This window comes from Geospiza fortis, unplaced genomic scaffold, assembly GCF_000277835.1.
Source record: "Geospiza fortis unplaced genomic scaffold, GeoFor_1.0 scaffold10, whole genome shotgun sequence".
Taxonomy (NCBI): Eukaryota; Metazoa; Chordata; class Aves; order Passeriformes; family Thraupidae; genus Geospiza; species Geospiza fortis.
This window is the reverse complement of record NW_005054326.1, coordinates 253,080-277,967: the sequence shown is the minus strand read 5'-3', so window position 1 is coordinate 277,967 and position 24,888 is coordinate 253,080. Positions and strand designations below refer to the sequence as shown.

Sequence of the window (24,888 nt, the reverse complement as noted above, 5' to 3'; positions counted from 1 at the left end):
GGAGGGCGCTGGCCGCGCCGGGCCGGGCCGGGCCCTGCGGGCGAGCGGAGCCCTCAGGCAGCGGGTGCGTTCGGGGCACGGCGGAACACCGGGAATCGCCGGCTGCGGGAGGAGGCTTTGGGCCAGTGGAGCGCTCTAAGTGGGTCAAGAGCACCGTAAGTGGGTCTTGTTTATAGCCTTCCGTGCACTTGTTGCTTGTGAGGGCAGGGAAATCTGCTGCTGCGCCTGAAAGCTTCTTACGGAGGCAAGAGAAGTAATAATTCCTCCGCTTGCACAGTATGGAAGCCCTTTTTGACAGCAGAGTGTTTTTAAGTGCTTATATCTATAAACACTGGAGTTACTAACAGTAGATAATGTAATATAAATATTTGATATTAGGGTAAGCACAGTTTGGATATTCTCAAGTGGCATCAGAAGAAACTTTTAAAAAAGTTTTGTTCTTTTTTTTTTTTTATTCCTGTGAGAATCAGGTGTTTATCTCTTGTTTGCTTGGGATGAACAACAAAGACGTTGAAACATATGGTAATCGGCTGGAAAACAAAGAAGAGATGACAGCTGTTGTTCTTTGCTGGGGTTTTCAAGCAGTGTTAGTTTCTTCTTGTGCTTGTCTTTGCCTTACAAGTCAGATGATTTTGTAGCTTCCGTAGAGGTGTGGGCATTTGTTTTGAGAAAACCATTTATATTAAATTAGAACTTTTTTTTGTCACTTTGTGTATGTAAACTATCATGCACTTGTCACACAGCAGAAAAGCTTTTAGATGTTACCTCTCGTTTAAAGAAACTTTGTGTTCTTCGGTGCAGCATTGAAGCTTTTCAGGCAGCTGAATTGTCTTGTGTATCACAGCCGTGTTGTGTATTTTTAAAAATGGATCGAATTTTATGAAACTGGCCAGGCCCTCTGGGCAAAGCCTTCTTGGCATAATCTGGTTTTGAGTCGATGTCTTAGAGTGTAATTTAAACTGCTGTTTTCACTCCCTTGCTGTAGTCAGTGTCAGGGAGTATCGAATTTCTGGCTTCGTCCTGGCTCTGGGCTTCACAGGTCTGTTCTGGAAGTCACTAAAGAGCTGTGTGCTGCACAGCACTCAGAGTTGTAAAAATCCTCAGAGTCCCTTCTGTAGTATTTCAGTGTGGAGGTGCTTGTTTGCTGCAGAAGCTTATTGAGACTACTTCAGATTTGTGGTAGCTGCTGTAACAGAGCAAAATATGTTTGTGATCAACAAAAGTAGGCGTTGTGTCTTGGAGTTATGGGTGCAGCACGATCATGAAACATGGCCAGTTTTCCTTGTTATCTTTGGCTGTGACCTAGCCTTGTTTATAGGAGAAAGGAAGTTTGTGTTACGAGTTCCTTTTTTTTCTTTTCCTGTAGGGTTGCCAGCCACTTGCAGTTAAGATGATTTCCTGCTGTGGTGTTTGCATTATAGGGATAACTTATTAACAATGTGTGAACTTCATCTGTTCTGTGACACTTAAACCTGTAAGAAGACTATAAGTGTGTGTTAGTAGGCAACTTAAAAGGAGGTCATTGTTGTGTTGGAGCTGTAAGATTGATTAGTTGGTACAATACAGAAATTATTATTGTCTGAGCTGACAACTAAATATGGTTGTGAATATGGTTGTTGGCAGCTTTGCTGTGAAAGCCATGGAGGATAGTTGCTAATATGGAAAACTGAATCAGAATAAGTGATGGAGGAGCTAAAAGCTGCATCCCAACCTAGCCCAGGTTTTCAAAATGATGCTTTCTGAGCGTAAATCAGATCTGAAAACATAATGTGGTGTGAAGGACAAGAGTGTATTTTTGGCGTACTTCAAGCAAAACCTTTCATGGTGAAAATTTCTCCAGCAGATTCTTATATATTATATGTATATTCTCAAATATAGATTTAAAATGCCATGGGTAGGGAAGCTTAGATTGTCTTAAAGAGACAAGAGAGCCAGACCCATGGGGCTTTCCCTCACCCCACACCCCAGCCTTTGCCCTAATGGACTTGAATCAGTGCTGTTGAGCTGGTGACATTGCTGTGAGTATGCCAAGTGGCTAGTGACCAGTGGTTTTGGCAGTGTGGGTGAGATTCAGACTGAAAGCCTGACTCCTGGACACAGGATTAGAAGGCTGAGCTTTGGAAAGCCTGTGGTTGCTCTAGGCAAGCGTTTCTGTAGATCTGTGATGAGGGAAAATTAATGGGAATTGGCAGGGCATGTAATCCAAGTGATTTTAGTGCTGGGATCTCTGCTGTTATCTCATGTCTTCAGTTGCATGTTCAAGGAGCTGTGTCAAGCATTCATGTACAAAGACACTCAATATTAGGCACTAAAAATTTGGCAAGTTTTATGGGTTTTGGATTGCATAACCATATTGTCCAAGGCACTGTGCAAAGCACAAGGCTGGCTTTCGTCAGTGGACATGCTGTTTGTGCATGGGGGAAATCTTGATAAGGAAACTTCAGGAGGTCGTTGGATTATTATGCCATCAGCAATTCAAATCCTTGAACAGAAGTAGTTCTGAAATGGAAATAGCAGTTTTGAGTATTTGTGATTTGAAAGTGTCTGTCTGAGTCATTCAGTGAGTTATCTGACAGACGGTGTTGGTAGATTTGAAAAGACGTTGCACAAGATAATGGTGGTGATTATGAAAAAATATTTGGGACAGTGTTTAAGGGAAGGACTATTAAAGTATTGTTTTCTGATAGAACTTGTTTTAAATGCTTTGTCTTTTTACAAGACTTATTTCAGCTGGTTGTACTTAACATGGTGACTGCTTCTGCTTTTTAAAGCATTCTGTCAAGAGAAGTTTAACAAAGAAACTGGTTTTCAGAAAAGAATATGGAAACAAATAAGATTCTAGTTCCAATTCTTCAAGAAAGTGATTCCTGAAAACATTTTGAACTCTCATTTGTTTACTTGAATACGCTCCTACTACTGGAACATTTGACTTTTGAAGTAGGATGTTGCAGATCAGTGTGTAAGCTAATAAGAAGCAGGAGGTGAGTTGTTTTCACATAGTTCCTGATACAGAGCTTTGAAGAGAGCAACCTCCTGCCTTCTGGGTTGTGGAGTGTGAGATGCAGACTTTCACCATCATGTAACTCTAAAACTGAACTTGCCCAGTGAGTACATATATTTTCTGGAAAGTTTGTCTCAATGGTTTGACATAACAAATATAATCTTAGCCCAGCTTGACGATGAACCTGAAGGTTCCCTTTCAGGACAGGGTGACAGACTTTCTGTTTGCAGAGGGCTTCTCAGCACGTTGGCAGCTGGTGAGGTGATAAGCAGGCAGCCTCTCTCAGGAAAGGAGGTGCCACACAGCTTATGCTGTTGCTACTTGAGTTGAGAAACAACAAAGAACTTGAAGCGAGTTGGCAAATTAAGGTGCTCAGAAATATGAAAAGCAAATATTATATGTTGAAATAGTATTTTGCTTTTTGGTTTAACATGATTACTCATGTATTCTGGAGTTGCAGGTCTCTGCTGCTCTGTTGGTGGAGGAGAGGGTCTCTTTTTCTGACCAGGCAGGATTCTTTGGACTTCTGTGAACTGCATGTGTGTCAGTGATTTTGGGACATCTCAGGGCTGTCCTGTTAAAGGTATCCCCCCCTGTTAAAATTTAACCTATCCAGGTTAAATTGACTGCAGAAAGGGTTCTTCAAACGTATGGGTGGATGTAAATTTCACAGGACACAGAATTGTTAGTGTAGAAAAATTTGCTGCATGGTTCAGATGGATTTCAATAGCTGTGAAAATGCACTGGAGTCTGCTGGGATGTGCCAGCTGCTGTAGCTCTCTGTGAACAGGACTAATTAAGCCCTTGTGAGAACAGAAAATAGTCAGGCACTATTTACAGGAGGAAAGTGTTGGAACAGGCAGAGCTGTAATCATTGGCTCTGAGGTACCTTTAGACAGCAGTAGGCAAGAGAGTAGACAATTTACTTGCAGAATGGGCTGAAAGTCATATCTGAATACTCAGAGTGGGTATTTCAGTGTTCTGCCAGCACATCTGAGTGCATTGCAAGCCTGCTACAGGAAAGGCTGCTTCCTTTTTCCCCCTGCTTTATTATCTTTCTGCTAGTATTTTATCTCAAAATGCTAAGTGTTCATGTTTCCCACCTAATGGTGAAAACCAAAGGTACACCAGATGTAGATCTCATAATGTTACAGTGTTGCCTGCATTTGAATAGATCCTGTGAGAGTCCAGCTGTCTGCCAGAGTGGTTTGTTGTGAAATGGTTGTTTTTCTGAGGGTATCTGTGATCATCTGCATATATGCAAAGATAAGGTGTCACTAGGCTGCTTTATCACAAGTACACCAAAGCAATTTCTCATATCTGTTCATCTAGTTTTTCTCCTTCTTAACCAAATGAAATGCTCTTTTTCCCCAACATGTTGGTTCCATCTGCTTAGAGGATTGCAGAGACTGCCATTCTTTGTTTGAAGCCAAGGTCAATTGTGCTGCTCTGTTTGGGTCTAGAAGATGACAATTTATGTGCTGTGGAATTTTTTAGGAGATCACTGGATGTGTTAAGCAGTTCTACAACCTCTAGATAAGGGTCATTTTGCTGGTAGGAGCCTTTTGTGGGCTTTTCTCTGTTTTAATGACAGCATTCTGGCATAGTTCCTGTTTTAGCTCCTTACTGATGGATTTTTTTATTTGTCAAGTTTGATTTTTCTCAAAATGTTGTAGTAAGTGTGTGTTAGTAAACTGGATGTTTATGGATATTTGAGTAACAGGCTGTTCCTTGAGGGAACGAGCCATGGGCCTTCCTGCTAGGAAATATTTTCTTCATGTAATTCCACAAACTTCATTGAAGGCCCTTACTTGTGCTCCTTTGATTTCTTCAAACTGTTTAGTAGGTGATACTAGATTTTGGGATGTGTAACCATGATAAGGATTTCAAGATCACATATGTCTGTACATTGTCTCTGTTTTTTTGTAAAATGCAGAACTTGTGATGGAAATGAGATAGTTGAAGAGAAGCAGTAAAAGGTGTCTTTTGAGAGCAAATACCAACTCTGGCTACTTAGATTAAATCTGAATGGTGGTAAAATTCCATAAGTTAATCTTTAACTCTTGCCTGTACTAGAACTGTATCCATATCTCCTGCACAGCAGTGGGAGCTGTTTGAAAATGCAGTGCAAAGATGAGCATAGCTGAGACTGGCTGTGTGTCAGTCCTGAGAGTCCTGGCAGGCTTTTAGCTGCAGGAGAGGGATTTCAGCATTTGGAACAAGGAACAAGGGAGTGGCTGGCTAGTAGGACTTGGAATGAAGAGTCACATGCATTTCAGCATCTCTCAGCTGACAGCTTAGGTATGGTTTTGTCATGAAGAACACTACCCTGCATTTCCTGGTGGGCTGCTCCTGAGACTGAGCAGTTGCCATTCCCAGGTGTAAACGGAAGGATTCACTTTTTCTGTTTTCTTTCCTAATTTATGTGTTTGTCTCCATGGCTGGTGGAATTTGTGGGCATGTATTACTTGGACCAATGCTAAAGCTGTGGAGGTGGGTTAGTGGTGGTGGAATCTGGTACTTCCAGAAGTTATGAGATGATACAGGCAATTTGCTTGTAAAGAACAATGTGCTTTGCAAATTGTGTTAGTTTAAGAATTATTTGTCTGTCTGTGTGTTCTCTAGTATGGCATATGGCATTGTAAGGCTGGTCACAGCAATGTTACGCTGTTCTCAATATTAATCTTTTAGGCAAATAGTTTTTTGTTTTAATGGAACATGATTGTAGAAATCAAAGTAAGAGCCTATTCATAATTTTTATTAAAGTAGTTGTGTGACAAAATGCCAACTCTTGGCTTTCGGCCAACTGTACCTTCAGTGGGGAACAAAATGGATTATTTCGGAGGTGAGTGTTCTGAGAGTTGAGAAAAGCATAACAAAGTCAACAAAAGCTTTACTTAGTGGTTTTCTGACCTTTATATGCTCCAAGCTAGAAGGAGGATGCTGAAAAAGGCTTGTGTCATGGTTATCTTAATGTCCGTGGTTAAGTGCAACTGCTCCTTGACTTCCTGCTCTGTGACATTTTAATTGGCAACCATGTGAAATCTGCAGCATTACAGAAATAGTTCAAGAAGAGATGTCTTATAAAAATCCTTTCCTTTTTACGAGCTTCACTTATGTGGGGAAGGAAGTTGCTAGGTATCTTAGACTTGATTTGTAAGGTTTTTCTCAAGGGGCAATTTTCAAATACATTTTTGGTAAAGAGAGGAAATTTAAATATAAATACAATATTATTTAAATATAAATACATGCCAATTATTTGTTCTCTTTTTAGATCATCCCCCAGAAACACAGAGTGTGATTTGCTAAAGCCTCATTTCTCTCTGTTAGGATTTTTTATAGGTGTTTCTTCTGGTGTTCTTATATCAAACAGGACTGTAATCAGTAATAAAATGTTAAAACTTTCTGGGTTACAAAAGAAATCTTTGACTCAGTAGGCAGTGACTTGTTGCTAAAGTATCTGAGGCAATGTCTATTGGTTTTAGTTACTTTGTCTGTAAAACTCTTCTAGTTTCGCCTTGAACCTATGCTCTAGAGTTTAAGGGTAGGATGTATTCTGTCTTGAAGGCAACCCCAATTTAAAGTTAAATTTATCCTTGATGGGCAGCAAGAGAAGCTGACCAAGTTTCAGAGGCCTGGCATAACTGTTTGTGTCCCAAGCACCAAGCATGTGATGCTGCTGAAAATGCCAGTTGTGTCAACTGATTTGGAAGGACTTCAGGGTACAGGTCAGTGTGGGCAAAGGGAGGGGATGTACAAGACTGTCACAGATAATACTTCACAATCTCAGATAAGGTCAGGGTTGATGCAGCAGTAGAGCTCTGCAAGACTGTGAATAACCAGGACACGTGTTGGGTTGGGGGCAGCAGAGCCTTAAAATGCTGTTGGAAAGGTGGTACAAGATGCTCTCAAAGCACATTAGTTTTTCATTCCTCCTTGTAAGCCCTTTCCAGCTGACTTTTTCTGGACTGGTTGACTGGATCAAACAGCCCCTTGTTACACGTCACAGTAAAGTCATTGTGAGAAGCAAAGCATGATCACAGAACCCATGACTGTTTTCCTCTGAAAACTCATGTCTTGGCTCTGCTTCAATAGTTCATTATTATACAAGTGCCTGAGGGCTTATCTGCCTGCAAGACTCACATGAGTGTTTTCTGTAGGCTAAGGCCATCCTTGAAAAGGCACAATTCCACATTCCTGTTCTTTTAGCAGTAAGTGGGATGTGTCCAGTAGTTCTTGTACTACCACTGGAAACCACATTACATTTTGAGAGGCTATCACATGTAGACATTAAAACTTCCTTAAAGCTCATCTTCCTTCTTGAAGATCCTGTTTTGAGGTAACACTTTCTCATTTGAAGCACAAGGGACTCATGAATTGGGCAGTAATGGAAGTAATGTCTTTGTAATAAATGCACAGTTCATAAGCATGTTATTTGTTACAGCATTCAGAGTCACAGGTAACAGTGGTGGTATTTGGGGTTGACCAAAGCATAGTTGCATAATTCCTGTTGTAGAATGACATTTAGTCATGCTAATGATGGAGCAATTGAGAATTGCTGGCACTTAAAATTAATTACTAGGCAAGCATAAAAAGGAAAGGTGGGGAGTATACTCATTGCTGCTGCTTGCATCCGAGACTGCTTCTTCAGGGGATGTGACAGGTAATGGACCAATACCAATATATTGTGCTGCTTATGGTGATCCAGTTGCTAAGCAAACATGCAGGATGTGTATGTTAAAACTTCTTCTCTTCAGGGATTGCCCAGCAGTCTTTATTCATCTTTGAACTTTTGATTTGTTTGCACTGAAATCTTGGATCGTCTGGTAAGTTGTCTAGAGAATTGATTATATTAGGAAGCAAGTGGTCGGCTAGTGAAAACCAGTTCTGCTTTCTGTTGGAAATGTTGAATAAGGAAGCCATGCAACTGGGGAGGTTTAAAACTGCTGGATGTGAGGCTTTGTATAGAAATATTACCAGCACTCAGTGTACATAATGTGGTGTGTGTAATGTTGGAGCCAGATTTTCTGACTGGTGTACTACTTGCAGTATGGATGAAGTAGGTTGTATAAATTACAAGCCTTCCCTCCTCCACTGGAGTGCAATGAATGTCAGATTGAAGCTGTCATGCTGGTGCTTTACAACTCCAGTGACACAGGATCCTAAGATAAACTCAGCCTTCATTTAGGGAAATTTTTAGGCTTTAACAACATGCCATGAAGTGAAGCAGAGAAAATGGAAATGGATTACAGGAAGTCTTCTGCGTTCCTTGCTGTTTTCGTGCTATAATATTTATGTCATAGAGGATCTCTCCCAAGCTCTGATTTCAAACTCCCATGTGGACCAAAAGCAACATTTTATATGGCTTGACAGAGGTCCCTTTTCACTAACTTCAAGTGACCTGAGGCAGATTAACATGCAGATTAATGTATTTGACAGTAATAAATCAGCTTTAACAAGTACCGAGGCAGAGATTTGTTTGGCAGAGAGTTTGCATAAGATATGGTATTTGGAGTTAAGTTGAACATTTTGTAGAGAATGATATAGTGGAGATGGTTGAAAATTTCCTGCTTTCCTTGGTTTTATGCTGATGCATCTTTATGCAATTTAGCTGTAACTGTGTGGAGTTTAAGTCAAAGTTATCTGGGTGAGTGAGCCTACAAAAATGGAAGGGTGTTAATTTAGATGAATGCATGCATTTTGTCATCCACTGTGATGTAAATGTTTACAAGCTGCTGCATAGGACACATACTCTTGGGATATTTTCCCCTTTCTACGTAAATTTATTACATAGGGTTTTGTTTTCTTGGAGAAACAGCCTTCATGTTGATGACACATCTTTCTTGTGGGAATCTTGGGCTGTAACCTTCCCAAGCTTGAATACAAACATCAAGAGCCAGGGAGGAATTTGAGGCTACCTTCCTCACAGGTAGCACAGCTGTTTATCAAGAGAGCAGGTGTGTTGGGGAAAATTATTGCAGTGGTTGAGATAACTGCTGTGTGTATTACTCCATGTGGAAGGTACAAGATCTGTCTGTTTCGTTGTTCTCTGTTGTGTTTCTCAGAAATGAGGCTTAAGAGGAATTTGAATGTTTCTGTAACAGGGTGACAGTGTGTGACAAGTGGGGCTTCCAGATTGGAGCTGATTGTTGAAGTGAGCCGCAGGAGAATATAAAACAGTCAGAGACAGGACTGGAAGGTGTCATTCTTTTCCCCTTCAGGAGGAAAACTGTGGCAATGAATTTGTTTGTTTTTCAGTTTTGTCAGTTAGGGTTGTCGTTTTTTTTTTTTAAACAAGGTGGTGGTTTTTTGGTTAGTTTTTTCTTTTCCATTTGCACCTACTGTTCTGACTTTTGTCAGTGGAAATCAGTGACATCAAATTTTTGCTGTGTGAAATTGCTGTATGCTGAAAGAAGTTAAAAATCATAGTTAACAGATTTTATCTAATCTGTATGTAAGAACAAACATTAGGGCATATTGAGTGTTTTGATTTCTTCAAGTCTCTAGAAAAAAGCAAGTTAATTTCATTGCAACTTGAAATTCCAGGGGAGCTATAATATAAACTAGTAAAGCTACCTCTGGCTCAGGATTCTGCCTTCATTGTGGAGTTGCTGCTTAGGCTTCTGTCTCCTGAGACTCTCTGAGCACCCTCTTGTGTGTAATCCAAGCAGGCTGTGTGATACCCACCCTGCCTCCAAGCCCTGCTGCAAAAACATCTTTCTGTTCTGGTGCTTCACTCGCTCAGTTTTCCTGCCCCTGTGTGTCACCCATGCTCAAAGTGACAAGACCTCCCTGGAGCAGAGAGACCCAGCAGCTTTGTGCTGGTTGTGCTCAGCAGGCTGTGGGTGTCACTGGGGCTGAGGTGTGGGCAGTGTGAGAGCTGTGCCTGGCTGTGTTCGTGGCCCGGGTCACTGCAGGCTGAAATCCTGACGTGAGGCTGCCAAATGTGCCAGCTTGCAGCACCTCTAACCGAGCCTTTGACTGTGCTCTGTCCCTGACCTTTCTGGTTGTACCCTTCGAGTCTGAACCCTGGCCAAGCTGCAGGGCCACCCAGCCAAGCTGACCATTCAGGGGAGAAGGCAAAAACCTGGCAGCCATAGGTTTTTTCTTTCCCCTTGTCCTCTTATGTAAGTTGCTGGCCAGAGGCTCTCAGGGTAGTGCCTGCTGGCTTCTTGGATGCCTTTGGAAGCTGTTGGTGTTCTTAGGGTGCTTTGCCTGCTGTCCCTAGGAAATTTTCTGTTCCAGCCTTCATCCTTTCTTCTACAGACATTTTTGTTTTCTGTCTCATAATAATTTGACTTCCTTCCTGTTTTATTTTGTTTGTATGCATTAGGCCCTTTGCTGTCCTTCCTCAGAGAGAGCTCTATTCTAGAGAGTTTTTTGTGAGGATGTCCTTCCCCAAGGAAGAAAATAGCTTCTGAGCATGAGTGTGCAAGCAACACAGACATGCACTGGTATTCAGAGAGGTTTTTAGAGCTAAAGGTGGCTTCATGTGCTTGATGGATTTACACTGCATATTTGTCCATTTTCCCTGTGGATCCTCATCCTGTAGCAAAGGGTTCCAAGGTTTGCCTGTTGTTGTGTCAAAAGTAATTTTTTTGTGTTTGAGGTCACCCAGCCTGATCTGCTAACTCTGTGTGACCTGACCTTGGTTGATGGGCAGTGGCTGGTATCTTAATTTTTCTTACTGTTGTTTGGGATGGTGCTGTTGTTGTAGACACAAAGATCAAGAAACCTTGTGCTTTGTTGAAATCTTAACTGCAGTTTTGAGTGGTCACCTCTGGTTTCACCTAAAGCTTTCTTTCCTATCACAAAGGAAACCTTCTCTCAAATAATGTAGTAAATGTGTAAAATGTGATGTAAAACTTACAAAACATTACACATTAACTAACACATATTAAAAATAGATATTGAATTTTGTGTTTCGTAAGTTCAAGGCTTGTTTCATTTCTTACTTGTTTACTTAGCTACAGCTGCTTGCTTCTCTGCATAGGTCAGGGCTTGCCTGGTTATCTGGGCAGGTTGAAGGTCTTCCAAGGTTTTCCTTCTGCTTTTTTGTCTTGTATTAAATTCACAGCACTGCTTATTGACTGTCTTAGAACTTAGAGTCTGTTATTGTCTCCTTTTTTCCCAAAATCATGTGTGCCAGTGCTGTGCTGTCAGTATTGGAAGAGCCTTTCATGCTTTCCATAGTGGTGAACCTGGGGATACAAGTGGGTAAGGCAGTGGCTTTGCTCTGTTCAGCTCTGACCCCTGTATGGAGTTCTCAGCCAGAGAACTCAGCTGGGTACATCTCTGGCATACAAATTAGTGCCTGGCTTCTATATGTAGCACTCAGCCTCTGCTGGGAAGCTTAGCCTGTGTCTTCTGTCTGTCTGTCTGTGCATATCAGGTGAATCTAAAGAGCTGTGTTGCATCTCGGTCACACCCATTGATACAGTAGCTTGTCTTCACATCAAAATGACATTAGATAGGTTATTTTTCTTACAGAGAGAGAACAAACTCATCCTAGAAAGAGGTTCTTTATTTGCTAACTCCATTGACAGTAGATGTTGTCAGCCTAAGGTATTTTTTTCTTTGCAGAGCAGCTTATCTGTGTAGTTCTACATGAATTAACACCCCTTACAGATGCAGTTGTTCAAGAGTACCTTCAGTAAGTATTTGAAAAGTAGGACAAATAACTATTCAGTAGTTTGCTGACCCAGTTCTTGCTTTCTGCTCGTGTTCCTTGTCTGGGCCCTTGTCCAGGAAATCAACTGAAATTCCTACCCTTCCTACTCTTAAGTTTGTGAAAGCTTATCGACTTGGCCATGTTTCCTTCCTGTTCTTAAAGTTTCTTAAAGCAATGGAGTGTCTCCTGTGATATCTAGAGATTCTTTCTGCCAACAGAAAGCACAGGCAGTGAATGCCAGGCTCACTGGTTTGTGTTTGGGTGCTGCTGTAGTAACCTGTACATGTGTGTGAAAGGCTCTTAGGTACAAAACAGCACTGACAGGTCCCCCCAGCACAGAGTTCCCTCTCTGGGCTGAGAATGTTGTCAGTTCAGGTGGCCCATTTGGTTGCTTTTCCTGGGGCTGTTTCAGACCTTGTTATTCTATTGTAATTTTCCTGTAACACTTAAAGACAACAATGGATGGAGTCTTGCATTCCTTCACCTTTGTTGTTATGTTCTTGTTTGTGGACAAAGAGGGAGTGCCCCTTGTGTATGTGTCTGTTTATAAAAGTGACATGTGTGCAGGTATGGCCCAGAATTTATTGCTGGTACAATGGAAATCTTAACAGTGGGACTTAGTTTTTCTTTCTGAAGTCTGACTAATGTTTCTAAGAAGAATGTTGCAGCTGCATACATGAAAATGCAGCTAAAATTGTAACACATGGACTTTTTGGTTTCTCTCTCTTCTCTGTGATTTATTTTCACCCTTCCATTGCTGCTCTGGGTCTTTAGGTCAGCAGCTTTGGACTGCTGGAGAGGGTAATGGAGGTTATCAGCCCTAGGAGTCATTTCTTGGGGGGAGTATGATCTGGATGTTGCCTGTTTCTTTTTCCTCTCTCTGGGATCCGCTTGAGTTTCCTTGCTATCTTTGCTAATATGCTTTTATTCCTCTTTTCTTTCTTCATTGGTCTAAAGCTTCAGGTTATCTCTGAATTTATTATATATAGTCCCCTTTATGTATGTTAGGTACAATTTCTTTGTTTCCTCTAAAGCCAGGTTTGCCCAGCTGCAGGTCTGCATTTTTTAACTGTGCATTGATGAGTTCTTTAGCTGTGGGGTCTCCTGGTGGCCAGGCTGTGTCCTGTCTCATATCCCATGCCTGTGCTCCTGTGCACTGCATCCTCCTTCTCCACTGTTGGCATGCTAGGCCAGTATTTCTCAACACCACTGGAAATTCCTCTTTCTGTGGAATAGAGCTAGAGGTTAAATCACACCAAGGTAAACAAGAAAATGGCATCTGGGCACTTGGAAGAGCTGCTGTCACAGCTAAGCTGCATAAAAGCTGAAGTTCTTACAGAGGAAGCCTGCTAGACCTCAGTGCTGGCCTTGTGGCTCCATGGGGAGCACATGGGCTCCTGCTGGCGTTGCTGCATTCACAGGGCTGCATGGTTATGGTTTTCCCCTCTTTCCTTGTCCCCACATCCCTGCATGTCACTTGCAAGTCTAGGAAGGGTGTTGCTGACCCTGTTATGATTCCAGGCTCTCGAGCAGGAGCAAACAATCCTGGAGCAATTCTGTCTAACCTTGCCTTGTGGGGAGCTGTGTAGGTGTGAGGGTAGCCAGTCGTGTTTAACTATGATATATATCTAACACTGCTTACTGGGAATGCCTCACATAATGCTGTGTTTTCTTTGGTGAATTTCATAATTAGAGTAAATGCTGCATTCCATGTGTGATTAAGGCAACCTGGGTGTCTAACATCAACTTTTTCTGTTTATGTGAAATCAAGCCTTTATTGTTGTTTTGTAATAAGAGATTTTCGTAAGTGTAAACTTTGTGTCTGTTTCCCTTGAGGATTTTTTTGCTTAATCTGCTGTCGTTGGAGTTTTATGTTGTAAATTATCTTCTGTAAATAGTTTGACAGAAAAAAATAATCTTTATTTTCCTGTATTGGTGCTGATTGTCACTAATCCAATGTCACTAATCCAAGTCCTCATTGTGCTTAGCAAGCAGTGTAGCTCTGTTACAAAGGGTGGATGGCAATTACATGCTTCAAAGTAAGGACACAACAAATTTTTTTGCACTGAAAGTATTAGAAGATAGGTGCTCCTCATTGCCCAGCTAATTTACAGCATTTTTTTTCAATTTCACTGTGTGTTTGGGGATTTTTTTCTGGTTTTGAGGGTTGGTTTTTTTTTTTTTTTGAGTTGAAAGAGATCCCGAAATGATTGTCTGAATGCACCAATAAGTGGTGTTAAGTCATGGAAAACATCTAACGTGTATATTCACAAAATGCTTCCTGATTGCTTGTAAGTTAACATGGAACATGTTCATGATCTTAAACTGTTTCAGTCTTAGAATTTACACTGGGATAGCTGTACTGGTTAGACCACGCACTGCAGCAAAAACCTCTGTGGGGAACACAGTGGTACTAGCAGAAAGTATTTTGGTCAAACAAACCACAGCAAGATGACATTTTGTGTGAGTCTCTTGGTCCTGGACCTGCAGATGTGTTTTGAGTTCAAGCTACAGCCCTACTTCATTTTAGCAGTATTCTCATTAGGAGACTTGGGTGTTTTGAAATCTCTCCTTAGTCATAGGACAGTAGAAAGTAAAAGATTAACTTAATATTTCTGCTTTTAAATTGCATCACTGGTGTCTTATATCAGTGTCCTTGGTTTTGTTTCAGAATTCAAGATGAACTATGTTACCAGGAAATAAATTTATATCTGGAGGAGGGCCACTAAATGTAGGGAAGACTAAATGTTCACATCAGCTTTTCTAATTCTCAACAATATTTATCTTTAAAAACTGAAATTATTCTCTGGATATTGCATTAAGGAAGTAAAGTAATTAATAAGTAGCCTTTCCTGGACTTATGTGGAACTTCAGGCACTTGACTAAATCTGCTTGTAATTGGCATAAATTAGATGCAGTCTAGTTATGGTGGATATGTTTCTTTTCCTTGAATTTTGGTTGTTAAAAAGGAATCTGAAAGATGATGCACCCCTTTTTTGATCCTAGACTGATACAATTCTGTGGATGTGGATGCTATTTCTACAGTGTTCCTGTAGCATTTTTGCTACAGAAAAGTAGCAACTTTTTAGTTGTCTGATTTGTGGCAAATCAACATTATGACCTTTGAGGAGAGGGATATGTGCTGTTTTCAGCTGAAGAAATGCCATTGCTGAGGGCAAGTGAAGCAGTAACTGCTTCATTCTTATTTTTCTACTAATATGGGAATAGAAACATTTTGCAAACCTGACCTGTTGGCCACAAAACAAAACACTGATGAGCAAGCTCACAACCTTATGAGTAAAGATTATCAATAAAGCTAGAGAGCAGGTGCTTCCAAAAACTGGAAAGAGTATCAGCTTTTTACAACCTGGCCTCTATTAAAATGAGTGATCTTGGTAAGGTGCTGGTTTGCTGTGCCAGGTGTGGTCTGCCCCTGGTCAACAGGTTGTAATAAAGGCCATGATGTGTACATTAATAACAATTAAAGGTTAGGGCCAACAGATAACTGCCATTTTTTTAATAGATTACAAAAATACATATAAAATAATATCTATAAAATATCTATAAAAAAATACATGTATACAGTTAAACCTTTGGGAGTGGGGTGCTGCCCTTGGGCACCTTGTCCCGGCTGTTTCCCCAGCAGGCCTTTGAGCCACTGCAGTTGATGTGTGTGACAGCATTTCATGGCAAATGATGGTCTCGTTCCCCTCCACTGGTTAATGTTTTTCCAGAGTCACCTGGAAGGGCTTGTGACAAACATCAGAGTGCCTCTGGGGTGGGCAGCTGGGAGAAGTGGAGCTGTTTATTGCCCCAAGAGGGGAAAGTGGAACTGCCCCTCTGGGCACCAGCCAGGCCTTAAATCTGCACACCTAAATAAAGAGATGTCCACTGAGAAGTGCTGAAGGCAGCTGTCCTAATGATTGCTGTTGGAAGTTTGCAGCCGGAAAAGTGCATATTCCTCTTTGGTTTTAAAAGCATGGATGCAGTGTTTGTCTTTGTACAATTGCTCCAGGCCTTGGAGCATTTTCTGGAGCAGTAAAAGATCTTGGTTCAGTTTTTAGAGATTGGAACTCGGGCTTCCTAGGAGGAAGGGTAGGGGTATGCTTGCCTATGGATTGCTGTTATGTTGGTGCCCTTTACATTCCTATGCAAAGATTCTCTCTGTAGAGGGTTAAAGGAAGTAACCTCAGTTTCATGGTGTAGCTCTGCATTTTAATGCCTGCTCCAAATGCTTTGGATTCTTCATTTCCACCCAACACTTTTGTGAATTGGATGCAAGTATGTATTCTGAAAAAAGTATGTATTCTGAATTTTCTCTTAAGAGGAAAGTGATGTTTAATTTCAGTCTTTCACTTGTAGACAGTCTGTGATCCCAAGTGTTACTAGCATAGAAGAACTGCATCTTTTTGTTGTTGGCAGCCATGAAGCAAGTTGATGTGAGTAGCATACCATAGAAATAAAATCATAAAAGAGAAAAAGATGGGATTTTTTCACTTGGAGAAGCTGAGCCACTTAATGAAAAATGAACCAAAAGCAAGTTTTCCAGATCTGGGCTGTGGATATTTGTGGAATGTAATGTGAAAAGAACTTGAACTTCTGTTCTCAGTTCTGTACTGCTTTTGTGACAATTCACTTGGTTTTGGTTTATTGAAGAGTAGAACTGATTTACAGCAGTCATCCAATCTGTAAGGGCTGGACATTGTGCTCTGGGGGTGGGCCAACCTCTGACATAACTCTTTACTCAGTTAAAAAAACAGGGTCCGGTTTGCAGTACAAATTGGACAAATGTTGTAACAATGCAATGGGATCCTCTGAAATGGAAGCATTTCGATAATGCAGGCAGGCTGCTGGCTTGTTCCCTTTCTTTGAATCCAAATGCATCAGAATGTGCTTGATTGTTTGCCTCTGCAGCCTGCTGTGAAATAGCTCGGGCTGAAGTTCCAGTGACAGTTTACAAGTTAAAAAGACAGCTTTTTGGCCACTGACCCTCTGCGGGAGTCTAATCTTTGTTTTGTAGATGCCTCTTTATCTAGGGAAATTACATCAAGAAAAGAGGTGTTGGATTACTTCCTCATTGTTCCTCTTTGTTAAAGATGACCTCCAAAGAATTTTTACAGGCTGATTTGTACTTTTCCTTTAGGGTACATTGAGAAAACAAAGTCCTCTGTGAGAATTTCCTTCCCCTCCCGTTCATACAAACCCTTATTTGCTTTGTTTTTGATTGTAGCTTTGGAATGTTAACTGTGGATGTTTTAACTCCTGAATTGAAAAAGCTCAAGACTGTTAAATTTAAAAAAAAAAAAAACCAAAAAAACAAAAAAAACAAACAAACAAACAAAAAAAAAAAAACCACAAAAAAAAACCAAAAAAAAAAAAAGATAAAAGTCCCTTATTTCAAGTTGGTGTTAGAATACTATTATTGAGGGACAACTTGTGACAACCAGAAGATAGTAGTAGAAATACAATGTTCCAAGAGAACTGCATTTCAGTTAGTATACCTTATTTCACTCAAGGTAGCCAGAATCAGCTGTTCCATAGGCACAAAACAGACTGTGTTCTTTTCCCAGTCAGTCTGTCCATGGGTTGTAGTGGAAGTGCTCTGCCATTTGTGCCTGTGCTGACAGTTCTGGGAAGGGAATTGTGCCTATTCTGTTCCTAAGGCCTTGCCTAAACATCTTAGAAGTCTTATTTCAATCAGCTTTGCCACTCCACTGGCATGTTTGTAGCTGTCATGGCACATGGACACAGGCAAGGCACGGTTTGTAGATTGATACAGCTTCCCTTACAAGATTTTTCAGGCACTCAAGCCCTTCATTAAATATTAAGCATTAATGAATGTTCTGAGAAATGTGTAGCCTGAAATTTTCATTATAGTCTTTTGTTCTTCTGATAACTTAAGGTCTGTTAGAGGGAACGAGCTAATCTTAGGAGGAATCACCCACTGTGTATACATTGTTTATGCCGCTTTAATGGCTGCTTTGGGCGAGGATCAGCAAGGAAAGAGCCTGCAGTGGATGCCATTGCCTACCTGAGCAGGAAAGTTTCTGCCTGTAAGGCAGTTGAGAGGGAATTGTAGGGAGAAGCAATTTTAATTCTTCTTCCAAATACCAGCTAGAATTAAATACCTTCTGAGGATCATTCTCATGCTATTTACAAGAAAGAGTGACTGACATACTGACAAAAGTGGAGTACTGGAGAGATTGCTTTGCTTAGGGGTAGTGGGAGGTAGTCTGACCATCTAGGACCGTTTTATCCTCAAAAGGGAGTGACAGATCTTTTAAATTTAATTACAAACACTACTGTTAATGTGTTTTCTTTGTTTTACTACCATGTGTCATCCTTTAGCTGAGGCAGTAAATCAGTCCCTGTGCCAGGTGAGTTCTGGGAGCTTGGAAGGGCTGCAGTGCTTACCCTAGGGAGTGTCATACAGAGAAGAATGGCATTATCCTGTGGTGCTTAAGTCTGGCTAACTAGTCTTTCCTTATCATCTTTAGGAGTGAAGCAGTCTCCCAGATATGCTGTAGTTGTGGGTGTTGACTCCTGTGACATTGCACAGCTGCAGTGGATGCTGAAATAATGCTGCCTTCTAGTTCTCTTTGGAAAGATGGCAGGGCTGAGCCTCAGACTGGCACTGACTGTGCTCCTGTGGGGCTGGCTGATGCTCGACTGGGGTGCAGGGAGCAGCTGAGGCTGCTCCTAGGGCTGTGGCAAGGCAGCAGCACACTGAATTGACTAAAGCCTCATTTTGTGTTTCTAGGCTGTGTTTAGAACCCTGCTTGCATGAAACTGCCAAGTCCTTTCTAAAAGCTGATGGAGCATTTAGAAGTTTTTTGTATTAAAAAACCCAACAGACCAAACTCTGTAGATGCTTTTCTCAGCTTATTTTAAGCACAGCAGGAACTCACTGATTCATCTACATGCTGATATTATGGATGCAGTCATTAAGTAGATTTTAAGTCATCATGGCAACTTCCTCTTTAAATGGAAGCTAATTTTAATGAAACCTTTAATTTGCATGCTACAAAAAACGTTGAAGGATTTCATTTATGAGGTTGATAATCTTCATGAGACACAAAACAGTATTTTCCAAGACCTCAAGTGTTCTATAGCTTTCCATTTTCTAGCTTTTGTTTTTGTGAACTGTGCAGTCTTAGGTAGAATGGGGCAGTAAGTATCCTCACAATGGTTCAACCATCATCTCCTGGTTAGATTCTGCTATACTTAGGAGTACTTCCTCATTTCTTAGGAAAAGGTCATCCTTCACTGAGCTGTGAGTCATAGAAACTTTATGATAGAACTCAGACTGCCTATGCCTTTTCTGTTCATAATCTTCACTGCCTTCTTTCATTTGTGAACAAATACTTCAGGCTATTTGCACTTCTGTGTTGGCACCTTCCAGTTCCATTCAGTCAGGAGTACATTTTTTAAAAGAAGTGAAACCCAGTAGTGGTTCTTTTGGATTAGCTTTTATCTTGCTTACCTTTGCATGCTCATTTAGGGCAAGCGTATTTAGCACTGTGAGGATCCTGCATGGAAACATCTTAGTTCACTGAACAATCTCACTGTCATTTCAAGAAACAGCAGCTTCTATTTCTGCAGAGCTCTGAAGATCAGCTCTGCTGCTCAATGCAAATCTGACTCTCTGGAGGTGAAATGCATCTTTTATTTTTAACCTTAGTGAATACTTGGCAGTGAGTGCTGGTGAAGTAAATCCTCAAGGCCTGATGTAAATTGGCATTCCTCTATCTATTTTATTAGGAGAGCCTTTTGCAAGCATCTTGGCCAAATGTGGTTCAGCCTGTTGTGTGGCTGTGCTGTGTCCCGGAGCACTGCTCTCACAATGTCACAGAGGTGATGTAAGGACAGCTATTAGGCAATATTGCCGGTGCTGCAGCACACAGTGGCAATGCTATTGCTTAAATCTGGCTGAAAGGAGAACCAGTAAAACTTGCTGGTTAAATGTCTCATGAAATTGCCCAATCTGTGGAACTAACTAGGGCTGTTTCTACTGACTACCTGTTTGAAATGTGTGGAATAGGAGGCAGGGGGTGTGCCTGTGTGTAACTGTTGTTTATAACCACCTGCTCTGCTTACTTGCATTTTGCTGGTTTTAGCTACAGTTTCAGATTGGTTCAGTGTACTTATTGTGGTGTAACCCCAGTGGGCAACCAAGACCCACACAGCTGCTTGCTCACTCTGCCCCAGTGGGGTGGGAGAGAGAATCATAAAAGAGAGAACCTGTGGGTTCACATAAAGACAGTTCAGTAAGTGAAGCAAAAGTTGTGGATACAAGCAAAGCAAACCAAGGAATTCCTTCACCACTTCCCATGGGCAGGCAGGTGTTCAGCCATCCCATCAGGAAAGGCTCCATCAATGTAATGATTGCCCCAGCCAAAACCAGCACAGTACTGTACTGAAATTGTCTCTTATAGGTTGCTTTTTAAATTAAGATGCCCATTAGTTTAATTTCAAACTGTAGTTGTTGCTTACTCTTTCTAACATCAGTTTTGCCAAATGGCAGTGTGATTATGTCTTCATGTTTCTTGCATAAAAATAGAATTGTGAATTGGCTGCTTGAAATATGAGAAAACCAGTTAAGATTTCAGTTCTGTGGCTTCCTGAATATTTGTTCCTGCTCTTAAAATCTTCTTGCTCAACTCCTTCACTGAGCTTCCTGTGTAATGTTGCTAAACCTCCTCTTAATTCTCCTGTGGCTCTTGTGTTTACCAAGTAAACAGCTGTGGCCATTTTAGCTGTTGCATCTCAGATGGAGGTTGCTGACCCTGCAGTGAAGGTGGCAGGAAGGTGGGGATGCCATCTGCTCTGCTGTCACATTGTCACCTTACCATCCTGGGTGATTAAAGCACTGTGCCATACTGAACTCGGACAACTTGAGGTATCATTTAGTTCTGCAGAGTCTGTTACCTGCTCATTAGCAGCTCTCTCCTCTGAGGATTGCCAGGCAGCTGAGGGGATATAATATTACAAACTGCTGCAGCAAAATTAACTATAGCCCATTTGTCAGAGCTGAGAATTATCTTGCAGTGATCATATGTAAATGAAATGAGTTCCTGTAAGGACAGAATACATTATTTATTGGCTTTTTGGAGGTGACATTTTATTACAAAACTGCCAATATCAATTCCCCATCTTATATTTTTAATTTTCCCTCCTACATTATGACAAATTTCAGCATGTTTTATTGGGCAGTAAAATTCCAATTGAATTATGCATACTGGCAAGTTAAAACTTGTTAGATGGGTTGTCTTAATGTTGTGTGTTAGTCACATCAGAGCACTTAGGTGCTGCTGTAATGACACCAGGTGATTAGTGCAAAAAGAATAGATTGTCATTCAGAGTGATTCTGAAGCCTCAGCTGTGGCTTCACTCTCATAATACATTCTGATGCTTTCTGGCACTCAGACTGCAGAGTTCTCTGGAGATGGTGCTTCCCGAGGCTGCCACTGTCTAACAGGTCTCTCTGAACTGGCTGCTGAAGTGGCACCACACAGGGGTGTACAAAACAAATGGGTAACCAAAAATACTCTTGATGAGGGCTAAGATTAACAGTTGTCATCAATTTTCTGTAAATTTGACCAAATCTTTAGCATTTTGAGTTAAATTTACCCTGAATCCTTTTTGCAAGGATGTAAGTGTAGAAGACAGTTACTTCTCTGAGTAGGAACCATGGGCTATTGTTTTCTGGGGGATTTACCTGTTTTTGATTGCTCTGATGGAATGAACAATGTGTAAATTTGTCTGCTCTAATTCCTTGCACAAGTAAAGATACAAACCCATTCCTTGCAGTGATTGTGACCATGTTAATTTAAGCAAGGGAAGCATAATCACACCGTGTACTACTGCCCTCCTTGCAGTTTGTCTAAAATTAGTTGCTGCTTGAGCTCTGCTTGAGCTTTGCTTCATTGCTATTACTAGTACTTCATGTCCTAGTTTGGTGAAACCTAGTCTGGATGATTGAGCTTGGGTATGAGCTTCATACCTGCAAAAATACAGTAATTATAGAGTACCTGTGATAAGTAGTGTATTTCTAAATAATATTAACAGCCTGCTGCTTGCAATTTTGTAGAAATAATTCATAGAAGTTGACTGTGGTTTTGTAGATTTACTGCTTTTTGAAGCTCACTTTCTGTCACCTTTCAAAGTTGTGTTTAACTTGTGTTAAACAGAAGGGTATGAAACTGTTAGTGGTCTCAGGATGAGAATTCATTACCCAGCAGTGTAGAAATGTGTGTAATTGATCCTGTGGGATTTTGGGCACATATAAAAGCAGTTGTCATAGCTGTTTGGTAGCTTGTAAGCAAGCTCTTCTTCCAGCCAACTTCTGCATTCCTCTTTTTAACTTCAGTTGAGTTACACAAATGATTTTTTCTTTCAGAGCCAAGACATAATCAGCCAAACTGAACCAAGAGGAAAGAGAATATTTGAGAAGGCCTCCAGCATCTCATGAACGAACCAACGGAACTCGATAATGCCGGTTCTGCAGAGCCAGGTCTGCGGCTCAGAAAAGGACACATGTCTGACCCTGCAACCACACAGGCAGCCTTTGAAGAGGACAGCTCTCAAGAGAGCCTTCTTCTAGTGGAGACACCACTGTCTTCTGACCAGGAAAATGTAAGTCATATGATTGATTACCTGTTAGGTTTTCTAGGAAAAATGAGTTTTGACCTAAGCACTTCAGTGTTGTAATCTAACTTTTGGACCATGAGCCTGCAACCTTTTATTACCTGCTAAGTAACTGTAATAATACCAGGAAGGTTCCAGAAGTATTCAGTTGAATAAATGTATGGGAACTTGGGTGACAAGACTAGGCATAACTAGTTTTACCAGCTTTTATGTTTTTATTTTGTCCTCAAAGAAATGGGACTTGTATTGGTTTGTGTTCTGCTGAAATGCTGTTCATACAAAAAGATATTTGTTCTGCAATTTTCAATTAATTGTAAGTGAAAGGAGAAGTATTGGCTCTGGCTGCATGTAATCAGAACCTTGGCTGATTGGTATCTTTTTGATGATTAGGACAGAAAAATCTGTTTGCAAGCATTCTTGCTGTAATTAGACTGAACAGTGCATGATATCTTACCTCAGACAGTAGCTAGTAACAGACTCACAAGGCAGAGCAAAAGGATGGGGAAGCCCCTTGTGTTACTTCCTAGGACATTCTCCCAATCTTCAGCAGTTGTTGTCTCACAGATTTTCTGAGCCAGTGTCAATGTCTGCAAGTTTTTGGTGCATGAACCTTTATAAATTTTAGCAGCCACAACATGCAGAAGGAAATCCTCAGCTTTATTAGGTGTTCTACAAAGATACAGTCCAAGCACTGGAGAAAAGTACCTTCTGGTTAGAGATTTCCAGAACTGTAATTAATGCTTCTCCGAGGATATATTCAGATGGATATCAGCATAGTTAAGTGGAAGAGGCATTCATCTGAGGCTCACTATCCAGTTTATCATGGATTAATGAGTTTACTGTATCAACTCAGTCACAGCAACTGTGTGGTTTTAGCCAGCAGCAAAAACATGCTGGTGCTACTTAATGTGTGTTGGGCTGTGGCTGTAATTGCATTTGCCACAAGTTCTGGGTGTTTGCAGGGCCCATGGATCAGCTGACATGAGAACTGGTATTTGCCTTCTCAGCTTGATGAGTTGGAGCCCTTACAGAATTGAGTTCCAAGCATTCTTGTAATGAGAAGTCAGGATTGCTATTCATGTCTAGTAAGCCAAGCCAATGCACTCACAGTTGTACTGCAATAACTTCTCTAGAACATTCTCAGTATCCTGATGAGGGAAACACCCAGAGTCTTTTTCCATTTTGTAGAAGGGTGTGGAACATGGGTTTAAGGGGCAAAGTCTTGGAAAAAATGGTTAGAAAAAGAAAAGTTGAATTGTGCTAGCAGATATTTTGAATTTACGTGTTTATCTGTTGGTGTGTTGGGATCATCTGCTTTGAAGGCTGTTTTCATTCTTGTCTCTGACTTTCCTGGTTGAATAATGAGTTACCTGTAGCCTGTGGATGGAACACCCAAGGTAAAAGTCCATAGTTGATTATGTGCTTTAGTTCTTTCTGTACATTGCTTAGCTAAACAGAAATTATCTGGCTGAATCAAAATTCTAACATTTTGGCAATGAAACAGTTGAAATATTTTCCTCCTCTCTTTCAGGCATTTGTAGCACATGTTGTCTTTTTGATTTTTTTTTCTTTCATCCATACAACAAATGTTTGTGGTTTTTTTCATTTTGGCTCACTACAAATGTTTGGCTTTCTCGTGTTTGATTTCTCTTTCCTAGTCTCCTGAGGTGCTGTCACAGAAGTTTGTTTTTGCCATTTGGGTCTTGCTATTACATCTTAATCTGCATCACTTTCTCTGCCATATATGGCCTTGTGCTTTAAAAAATTTTTTTTCGTCCTTTTATTCCAGTCCTCAGTGATATCTTGGGTTTGTTAGTGTGATGTCCTTAAATTGTTTTTTGTCTTAAAAGGCTGAATAATTGATGCTTCTAATGGATCATCCCAAAACATTTTGCTGTCAAAAGTGCCAATATTGGCTTGCCAAATGGCCTTTATTATGTGATATTCTGCAGTGTTCCAGATGATCTGGAAAAAACATTATGCTATACATCTTCCTCTGCCTTGTGTAAGCCTCAGCACAGCTGTTGCTCAAATGTCAGCTTGGATTCCCTCTTTGCTCTGCTGTGCATTCTGGCTCTGTGCATCTGTCTCAGCAGAGTAATGTGTATTAGTTCATTAGCCTGACTTCTAGTTCATTTTCCTCTGGTCTGGAAGAGATTCATGCTCAGATAACAGTAATACAAGGATTTTGTTCTTGGCTAGGTGGCACCCAAGCTAAACATAGCCTTTCAAAGGTCTCAGGTAGTGCCCACTCTGAATGCAGCCACGATGGGGCTGGTGGCAACAATTCCATGTTGGGTGAGGGAAGGCAGTGAGGGCTGTGTCGTGTCTTGATGGTGGAACCACTGTTGTCATTTAATATTCTTGTAAATGCTTCTACTTAGGAAAAGCTTTTATCATAGTAAATATGTGTTCTAAATTGTACTGGGCTTAGGACTTGAGGTGTTGGTGTAAAAAGATGTATATTTTTATCCTGTGATAATATGGCATTGTTTGTTTTCCCAGTGCCTCCTATTACCTATTACATAAAATCTTCTCCGAACTCTCCTATACAAGATTCCTTTCCCTA

General features: G+C 40.9%; 1 protein-coding gene across 1 annotated transcript in view; it reads left to right on the top strand.

Moving 5' to 3' along the window:
* Positions 1 to 45: 45 nt before the first annotated feature.
* The window catches only part of ADIPOR2 (adiponectin receptor 2), a 42,234-nt gene continuing 17,391 nt past the window's right edge, over positions 46 to 24,888 (top strand). Inside the window, exons 1-2 of the mRNA XM_005421020.2 lie at positions 46 to 155; positions 22,072 to 22,307. Coding sequence (XP_005421077.1) covers positions 22,140 to 22,307 — 168 coding nt within the window. The 5' untranslated portion in view covers positions 46 to 155; positions 22,072 to 22,139. The remainder of the gene's footprint in view (positions 156 to 22,071; positions 22,308 to 24,888) is intronic.